This window comes from Eimeria acervulina, genomic scaffold (genome assembly GCF_000499425.1).
Source record: "Eimeria acervulina Houghton genomic scaffold, Eah_scaff537, whole genome shotgun sequence".
NCBI lineage: Eukaryota > Apicomplexa > Conoidasida > Eucoccidiorida > Eimeriidae > Eimeria > Eimeria acervulina.
Genome location: NW_013547277.1, coordinates 12501 through 22208, shown reverse-complemented (window position 1 = coordinate 22208; position 9708 = coordinate 12501). Strand labels below are relative to the sequence as shown.

The 9708-nt window shown below is 49.4% G+C and overlaps 2 protein-coding genes across 2 annotated transcripts in view; one reads left to right on the top strand and one right to left on the bottom strand.

The window, feature by feature from the left end:
* Positions 1-86: 86 nt before the first annotated feature.
* EAH_00041970 (TFIIH basal transcription factor complex helicase XPB subunit, putative) lies at positions 87-7176 on the bottom strand (the record flags this gene model as incomplete). The annotated part of the gene is made up of 12 exons (XM_013391770.1): positions 87-187; positions 448-718; positions 950-1106; positions 1362-1468; positions 2288-2317; positions 2784-2831; positions 3232-3265; positions 3635-4069; positions 4781-4938; positions 5255-5731; positions 6481-6937; positions 7157-7176. 12 exons carry the CDS (start codon positions 7174-7176, stop codon positions 87-89), a joined length of 2295 nt encoding a protein of 764 aa, XP_013247224.1.
* Positions 7177-8464: 1288 nt separating this feature from the next.
* Positions 8465-9708, top strand: part of EAH_00041960 (hypothetical protein, conserved) — a gene marked incomplete at both ends in the record, with an annotated part of 4237 nt that continues 2993 nt past the window's right edge. Inside the window, 2 exons of the mRNA XM_013391769.1 lie at positions 8465-8535; positions 8765-9708. The exon at positions 8765-9708 is cut by the window's right edge and continues 806 nt beyond it. Of these exons, the coding sequence (XP_013247223.1) occupies positions 8465-8535; positions 8765-9708 (1015 nt within the window). The remainder of the gene's footprint in view (positions 8536-8764) is intronic.

Genomic DNA, 9708 nt, shown 5'->3' with positions numbered 1-9708 from the left:
CTGCTGCTGCAGGTGCGGCTGTGGCGCTGTGCCTGGGCATAGACAAGCACCTTCTCAAGTCAGGTTTAGGGTTTAGGGTTTAGGGTTTAGGGTTTGTTGCCATGATAACGACGGAAGAGAGGGTGCATCTCTGCTGTCGCCTTCGTCCCTCTACCTCGCCCAGCCGGGCGCCCTGAAGACTCTATTCCTAAACAAATAAACAAATAAATATAATTAAAATAAATTAAAATAAATAAATATATAAATATATAAATAGATGGAAATAAATTCAAATAAAGAAAGAAATCGGAAAAACAGTAGAAAAGCAAAAACAACCAAAAAAATAAATAGGAAATAATAAACAGATAATTAAATAAATAATTAATAAATAAATTAAATAAATAAATAAATAATAAATAAATAAAAAATAAATAAATAAATAAATAAATAATAAAGGTGTTTGCTTACCCGAGATGCCAGCTAAGCCTCCTTGTACGACTCTGGCTGCTGGTTGCTGCTGATGTAGCATGAGCTGCTGCTGCTGCTGCTGCTGCTGCTGCTGCTGAGTATCTGTAGGAAGGTAGCCTGATTCATCATCGTCTTCATCAAGAGTTTTATCAGCATCATCTGTTAATAAAATATCTCTCAGCATTTCTAACTGTCTTTCTTTATCTCCATACACTAAACTCTGCTGCTCCAAAGGCAAATCCCGACAGTGCAGCACCCGGTAAGAATAACCCTACACACAAAACCCTAAACCCTAAACCCTAAACCCTAAACCCTAATGCGGAATGTAAGGGAATATTGCACACACAAGCGCATGCAAATGCATAAATCTATCGGCTGAAAGACAAAGAAACACAGGTAAAACCCTAAACCCTAAACCCTAGACCGTAAACCGTGTGCGTTTGGATATTAGGGTTTAGGGTTTAGGGTTGATGATAGGGTATGGTTAAATACGGTTAAATACCTGATCAATGATGAATTGCTGGCGTTTGTCTGCATACACCATCTCTAGAGTGTCTTTGCTGATAAGAGAGTAAAAATAAGCATTAAAACCTCCTTCTTCTTCTGCTCCTCGAGGCTTCGCTCTTAGAATGCGGCCCAAACGCTGCGCCTCTTGACGCCTGGTGTACGTACATACATACAGCTGTATATATATATATATATATAGTTTATACATACACAATATAAATACGCAAATATATATATATATATATATATGTATATATATATAACACAAATACTAACTATGCATGCATGCATGCATACACCAGCTGTATATACAACCCAACTACGCAAAGCTTCAGGGCTACCTTCTCTTGAAACGAGTTGCTGCTGCTGTTGCTGCTGCTGCTGCTGCTGCTGCTGCTGCTGCTGACCTGGAAGCAAAGTTAAATGAGATTTGAATGACGACGTTGGCGCAGGGAATATCGATTGCGTTGTCTCCAACTTTTGATAGAAATAACGTATTAAAGGTGCTCTCGTTCTGCACGACAAACCCTAAACCCTAAACCCTAAACCCTCAACTGTCGCCAGCAGCAACGCAGCGCAGCGCGCCTTCGTCGGTTAATCTAACCTTTATCGTAGGTGCGGTTAAAAGGTTTAGGGTTTACCGACTTGTTAAGGGTTTAGGGTTTGTCGCTTTGTTTAGGGTTTAGGGTTTAGGGTTTAGGGTTTAGGGTTTAGGGTTTGCCAATTTGCATCAGGTGTAGGGTAAAGGAGTAAGGGTTTGGGGTTTGTTGCTTTGTTCTCTGCTAAGGGTCTATTAGGGTTTATTAGGGTTTATTAGGGTTTATTAGGGTGTATTCGGCTATACTAGGGTTTATTAGAATTGCTTAGGGTTAATTAGGGTTTACTAAGGTTTACTAGTGTTTGTTAGGGTTTACTAGTGTTGATAAGTGTTTATTGATTAGGGTTTACTAGGGTTTACTAGAGTTTATTTATTAGGGTTTACTAGGGTTTGGTTATTAGGGTTTACTAGGGTTTGATAATTAGGGTTTTCTCATTAGGGTTTCTTACTATATACTACTAGTTTTTACTCATTAGGGTTTCCAAATGTTTAGTCATTAGGGTTTAGGGTTTAGGGTTTAGGGTTTAGGGTTTGTGGGGGGTATACTTTGAATTTGCTGAGTATAGCCATTCTTTCAGGTGGTGAAACCCTGCCGTAAATGAAGGGTCTATTCAAAGCTCTTGCAACATGAAGAAGAGCAAAGACATTGTCTGAAAAAACAATTATTTTGTCGCCTCTTGCTTCATGAAAACGCAGCAAAAATTCGCAAGCCATCAACTTCGTCGGATTGCAAACCCATAGCTTGCGCTGCTTCGCATGAGGCACCTGAACAACACACCTAAACCCTAAACCCTAAACCCTAAACCCTAGACCCTAAACCCTAAACCCTAAACCCTAAACCCTAAACAGCCCTTAATAACCCTTAATAACCCTTAATAACCTTAATAACCTTAATAACTTAAACCCTAAATAACCCTAAATAACCCTAAATAATCCATAATAACCCTAAACCCTAAACCCTAAACCCTAAGCAACCCTAAGTAGCATTTAATAACCTTCAATAGCTCTACATAACAATAAAACCCTAATTAATAAACAATGGATAATGTACAGTCATACTAAACCAACCCTGACGCACATAGATGAACCGGCATGCAAACCCTAAACCCTAAACCCTTAATCCTTGACAATCTACGAATCAGAGATGGCGGTGGAGACACGGCCTAGGGTATAACTAGACTATGGTTTAGGGTTTAGGGTTTAGGGTTTAGGGTTTAGGGTTTAGACGCACTCGAAGATACTCTCGGTAGAACTCTGCTGTCATGGGACACCAAACCTCCTGGCAAGAAACCTTAGCCAAATAACCCTAAAAGCAGCAGCAGCAGCAACAGCAGCAGCAGCAGCAGCATCAGCAGCAGCAGCAGCATCAGCAGCAGCACCATCACCATGAGCATCAGCAGCATCAACATGAGTAGCAGCTGCATCAGCAGCAGCATCACCAGCATCAGCAGCAGCAGCATCACCAACACCAGCATCACCAGCAGCATCAACATCATCATCAGCATCAGCAGCAGCCTAAGCAGCAGACTAAGCAGCATCAGCAGCAGCATAAGCAGCAGCAGTAGTGGGTATTAATATATTGTTTCGCTTGCTTGGTTTTGCAGGTCTATCCAGTTGGCTTCATAAAGTTTAGGGCCGATAATCCACTGCAAATCTTTTATCAAATCATCTTCCCTCACTAATGTTGCAGTCAAACCTAAACGGCAGTGCGCCCTGCAGCAGCAGCAGCAGCAACAGCAGCAGCAGCAGCAGCAGCAAGAGGAATTGATGAGTTGGAGGAGGAGGAGGGGGAGCAGCAGAAATGGAAACAGAAACAGCAGTAGCAGCAGCAAAAATAACAGCAGCAGCAACACTAGCAGCAACATAAGTAACAGCAGCAATAGCAGCAGCAGCAGCGGCAACATAAGCAACAGCAGCAGTAGCAGCGGCAGCAGCAGATGCACCTGCTTTACTGCTTATTCAAATGCATTACTCCCCGACATATAAGGGTGTCCACATACATACATATATACATATTTGCATATATATATATATATAGGTGCTTTAGGGTTTAGGGTTTAGGGTTTATTGTTTAGGGTTTACCTGACGAGATCGTTGATTTTTCTGAATGCGGGTGCGGGTGCGAATTGGACTTCGTCAAAAATGATGAGGCCCCACTCTCTTTGTTTAATTTGCTGCAGTATAATTTCTGCTGCTGCACTTCGCTTCCCAGCAAAAGATAACATAGTATAAGTGCTTATAAGGACGCCTGCTGCATCAGGGCTCCAGAGCTGCTGCTTATCTTCTGCTGTTAGAGACAGCAGCACATCTGGATTGATGCTGCTGTATTCTATAAACTGTCTCTTCCACTGTTCAACTGCAACAGCAGATGTTGTTAACACAACTGTGCTGCGCTGCAGTGTACATGCAGCTGTTATCCCTGTTAAAGTCTTCCCAGCCCCACAAGGAAGCACTATAATGCCGCTTCGCGCTCTACCGTTGCTGAACATCTTTCTTAAAGCTCTTTCTTGATAATATCTGCGAAGTGTTCAAATAATGCGCATCCATATCATGCCTTATACGCAACTCTACAGATAGTATATATATATATAGTGTATGTAGATGTATATGTATATGTATAGGTAAGTATATGTATGTATATATGTGTATATAGATGCATATATATACCTATAAATGTATATAATATATGTATATTATATATATATTATATATTCTATACATATTATATAAATATATATATATATATATATATATTACGCAGAGTACAACACACAACCACGCAGCCATCAAAGCGCAGTACTGCAGCGGCAGCAGCAGAACCAGCAGCAGCAGCAGCACCATCAGCAACAGCAGCAGTAACAGCACGCAGCAGAAGCAGTACCAACTATAGCAGCAACAGCAGCATCTGCAACAGCAACATCTGCAACAGCAGCAGTAACAGCATGCAGCAGCAGCACTAGCAACTATAGCAGCAACAGCAGCAACACCACTACCACCACCTGTGGCAGCGTGCAGCAGCAGCTGTAACAGCGACAGCAGCAGCAACGGCAGCAGCACGAGGAACAGAAGCAGCTTAAGCAGCAGCAGCAGCAACTGTAGCAGCACGACCAGCAGCAGCAACTGTAGCAGCACGAAAAGCAGCAGCACGAGCAGCAGCAGCACGAGCAGCAGCAGCACGAGCAGCAGCAGCACGAGCAGCAGCAGCAGCAGCAGCAGCAGCAGCAGCACCTGATTTTGGTGGAGGATTTGAGGAGCAAAGAATTTATTTTAGCGTTTTTTGAGTCTCTTCTGAAGTCGTATTCACTCAGCAGCGGCCTCTGCATTACTTCAATAGACGTCCGCTTCACCTCTTCGACTTTGTCTGCACGCACTTGAAAGGAATATACCTGCAGCAGCAGCAGCAGCAGCAGCAGCAGCAGCAGCAGCATTAGTAGGGGTAGGAGTAGTAGGAGTAGGAGTAGTAGTTGCAGCAACAACAGCAGCAGGAGTTATAGCAGCAGCAGCGCCGGCAGAAACGGAAGCGGTAGCAGCAACAGCAACAGTCGCAGCAGCAGCAGCAGCAAGAGTAGCGGTAGCAGCAGCAGCAGCAGCATCAGCAGCAACAGCAGCAGCAAGGGAAGCAGCAGCAGCTAAGCGCATGCAAGAAGACTGATAAAGCACCAAACGCTGAAACGCATAGACAATCAACCTATATAAACATACCTGCCTTTCAGAGGCAGCCTTGCCCCCGTTCTGCTGCTGCTGCTGCTGCTGCTGCGATGACTTGTCAGCAGAAATGCCTCCCGGAGCGGCAAGCTGTTCACCTTTGCTGCTGCTGCTGCTGCTGCTATCTGCTGCTGCTGCATCGGGCTCTGAGGGAACAAACGCCAGCTGCGAGGCGTCTAGGGTTGGGGCGCTGCTTGTTAAGTACACATTTTCCTGCTGCTGCTGCATTTGCTGCTGCTGCTGTTGCTGCTGCTGCTGCTGCTGTTCGGCGCCTAGATCGCTGCTTCCAGCGAGCTGCTGCTGTTGTTGCTGCTGCTGCGGCTGCTGCATCAAGCGCATAAGCTGCTGCTGCTGCTGCTGCTGCTGCGGCAGCAATGAGGCGCTGCGGATCCTAGGGTTAGAGAGCAGGTGGTCTAACTCCTTTTTGCTCGAAGATTCAATAAAGTAGCAGCTTTCGTTTAGCACCAGCTTCACCTGAAACCACCCCAAACCCTAAACCCTAAACCCTAAACCCTAAACCCTGGACGCTCCGACAGGCCTCACGGGTATACAGAGTTCATTGCTGCGGCGATACGTGCAGCAGCAGCAGCAGCAACATGCAGCTGCAACGTGCAGCAGCTCCCGCTACACAGCGCTAAATTCAGCAGCAGAGGCGGCACCAGCAACAGGAGTAGCAGGCGCAGCAGAACCGACAGCAGCAGCAGCAGCAGCAGGAAGCAGCATACCTTGCCGAATGCAGCAGCAACGTTTTGTATTTGTTGCGTGAGTTCATCAGGAATTATATTTTTACTCAGTTTGTTTAAATTCGACAGCAGATCAGCAGCACTAAGCCCAACAGATATAGCCGCATACAAAGAAAACACCGTCAGCTGCAGCAGCAACAGCAGCAGCAGCAGCAGAAGCAGCAACATCAAATCCACCGCATGCAGCAGCGCGGCGAATATGCCAGAGGCAGTCGCAACAGCAGCAGCAGCAGCAGCAGCAAACTCTGCAGCAACAGTTCAGCCGTAGTTCAACCAGAACCAGCAGCAGCAGCAGGAGCGGCATCAGGAGCAGCAGCAAGAACCCCAGCAGCAGCAGCAGCACGAGCAGCAGCACCAACACACCAAGAGCGCCTACAGCAGGAACAGCAGCAGCAGTATCAGCAGCAGCACCAGCAGCAGGAACAGCAGCAACAGCAGCAGCAGCAGCAGCAGCAGCAGCAGTTGCAGCATTTGCTTTACCTGGAACTCGTGAATAAGTTCGCTTCTGCATAGAGGCTCGGCTACAGTAACGAGAAAATCGTTTGCTTGTTTGCTCGTAGCTCTAAACAACTCTAATATTAAGAAGCCGTCTCCGCACACCCACACAGGCCGCTCTTCGTGCTGCTGCTTCAGCAGCAAACTGCTGTAATCACGTGCTCCACGCTGCTGCAGATGTACAGCGTCTGCTGTCAGAGGGAGACGAGTTAGCTGCTGCACCATGCTGCTTGTTCGCTCCTCAGCCACACCCGGAAGTGCTGCTGCTGCTGCTGCTGCTGCGGATTTCCCTCCTGCTGCTGTTGCTGCTGCTGCTGCTCCGGGGGCCCCATCCTTCGCAAACCCTCCCCCTGCTGCTGCACCCTTCATACCACCAAACCCTAAACCCTTACGCGCAGCGCTCGCTGCAGCAAAACCCTCAGCACCGCCGCCAGCTCGCTTCCTAAACACAAAACAGCAGCAGCAGCAGCAACAGCAGCAGCAAGAGAGAGCAGCAACACAGTTGAAATGAACAGAAACAACAAAAACAAAAACGCAAGTAAGACACATCCAAGCAAAGGAACAGACAGCACACAAACCCAGCGCCGCAACAAACGCACAAACACCTCATCAGGTCGAGGGTTTAGGGTTTAGGGTTTAGGGTTTAGAGAAGCCATCATACCATCCCTTCCCCGTCCTCATCCTCTTCTTGTACGGTTCGCCTTCAAGAAAACATCGACACAAAACAGCAGCAGCAGCAGCAGTAACAGCAGCAGCAGCAACAACATACAGGTCAGCCTCCAGCAGCAAAAGTTGCAACAGCAGCAGCAGCAGCAGCAGAAGGTCGCAGTGACAGCAGCAGAAAACAGGGGGGCCCCACACCTGAGGCCTCCATGGCCTCACGGCCCTGGGGTATGAGATTCATCTGCATGCACAGCCTTGGAGTGTCTATCCACTGCTGCTGCTGCTGAAGCTGCTGCTGCTGCTGTCGATGCTGGTCTGCTGCTGCCGCAGCAGCAGCTGAGGTGCGGCCCGTGGGGTCCTCGTTGCTTCTACGGGCAGCAGCTAATAGAGATAAGCTTCAAATGCTGATGCGTTGCAAGTTGCAGCAACAGCAGCAGCAGCAACAAGAGTTGCTGCTGCTGCTTCTGCTCATCCTCCGCCTCTGTGGCTGTCCCTGCTGCTGCCGCTGCAGTTGGAGGCGCTTCTGCTGCAGCAGTTGCTGCTGCTACGACGAAGGAAGCAGCAGCAGCTGAAGCCCAAACGCCTCTACCAAATCGAAATACGCGTTATCTGCCTTCCTTGCTGCGGCAGCAGCAGCAGCAGCAGCAGCAACAGCGGCAACTGCAGCAGCAGCTGCTGCTGCTGACGAGGAGGCAAGGCCGAGAATGTTGTTGCTGCTCTAAATACAGATGAAGTATAAGGACTCACAGAAGAACAGATTAACCCTAATAGCCAAGCAAGTTACAGCACTATGCTAAACGGGCGCATGCAGCAGACGGCTTCCGAGTTTGCTGCTGCTGCTGCTGCTGCTGCTGCAGCGTGCCCCAGGCAGCAGCAGCAACTGCTGCACGCCGTTGCCTTCCATAACGATGTGATGTGCAGGATCTAGAGCGTTATTTAAATTTAGAGATGTAATTGTTTTCGCTGCCCTATGGCTTTATCCTTGGCAGCAGCAGACACAGCAGCAGCAGCAGCAGCAGCAGCAGCAACTGCAGCAGCAGCAGCAACGCAGAGGCTGCTACACGGGGTGACCTTCATTGCCTGCAGCACACAGCCATGGCTCAGCCTCTCACTTATTTCTTTTGAGGTAAAAGAGTTGTTTTGCTGCTGCTGCTAAGCACTGAGGCTCTCCTGTAGCTCAATTGTCTGGCAGCAGCAGCAGCAGCAACTGCGTCGGCAGCAGCTGCAGCAGCAACTGAGTCGGCAGCAGCAGCAGCAGCAGCAGCAGCAGCACTTGCTGAAGCACTCAAGCTTCCCCCTCTGCACCATGTGGAAGACCTCCTGGAGCAGCAGCAGTTCGTGTAAGGGCCCGCAGCAGCAAATGTTAGGGCTCAGCGAGTCCGGGGTTTAGGGTTTAGGGTTTAGGGTTTAGGGTCCATAGCTAACAACCAGTAGGCAATACTACTTACTCGGGCCAGGGAGGGAGGTGCCAGCGTTGTGCTGCATCGGCAGCAGCGGCAGCAGCGCAGCAGCAGCACCACCACCAACAGCAGATGCAGATGCAGATGCAGCCGCACCTGGAGCGGCAGGCTGCGGCCTGCTGCTGCGGCACCTCGGAATGTCACAGCTTACCGCAGCATCGCAGCAGCAGCAGCAGCAGCACCTGCTGCTGCTGCTGTGGCAGTTCGCTCGCGTTCGGAGGTGAGAAGGCATTGGAACCACAGCAGCAGCAGCAGCAGCAGCAGCAGCAGCAGCAGGTGTTGCAGGGGAAGCACCTGCCGTATGTAGATGGTGGAGCAGCAGCAGAAATCTCTCTGAATGTTCCTCGTACAGCAGCAGCAGCAGCAGCAGCAGCGGTTGCTGCTGCAGGGCCTGCAGCGAATATCAGCTTTCTGACAGCACTGCAGCAGCGGGCCGATGAACTCTCTAGCCTGGTGTCTTGGGGTGCTGCAGAGCACCACGAGCTGCTACTGCTGCTGCAGCAACAGCAGCAGCAATGTGAGCTTCGGCTTCAGCAGCAGCAGCAGCAGACGGAGGCGCTGCAGCAGCAACAACGTTCATGCTTCGCCCTGCAGCAGCAGCGGCTGGAGCGTGCGTACACCGCACTGCAGCAGGACTTTGACGACAACTACCGACGGTTTGCTGCAGCAGCAGCAGAGCAGCAACAGCAGCAGCAGCAGCTGGAAGCAGCTCTTAGAGAGGCGCGGCAGCGGCTGCAGCAGCAAACCGAGGAGGCGGAGGGGCTGCGCCGCAGCAACTTGCAGCTGCAGCAGCAGGTCGCACACTGGGAGCAGCAACAGCAGAAGCAGCAGCAGCAGCACCAGAAGGAAGTCCAAGAAGTGCGTGAGAAATTGAAGCAGCAGCAAACACTGCTACAGCAGCAGCAGCAGCAGCAAACAGAGCTGCGACAGCTCTGGGAACGGGAGATAACGCTGAAGCAGCGGGCCTTAAAGCGGCTGCAGGAAGCAGCAGCAGCAGCAGCAGAGCAGCAGCAGCAGCACCAGGAAGCCCTAGAAAGCATGCAACAGCGTTGCTTGGCAGAGACGCAGCGACTGGCAGCAGATGCTGCTG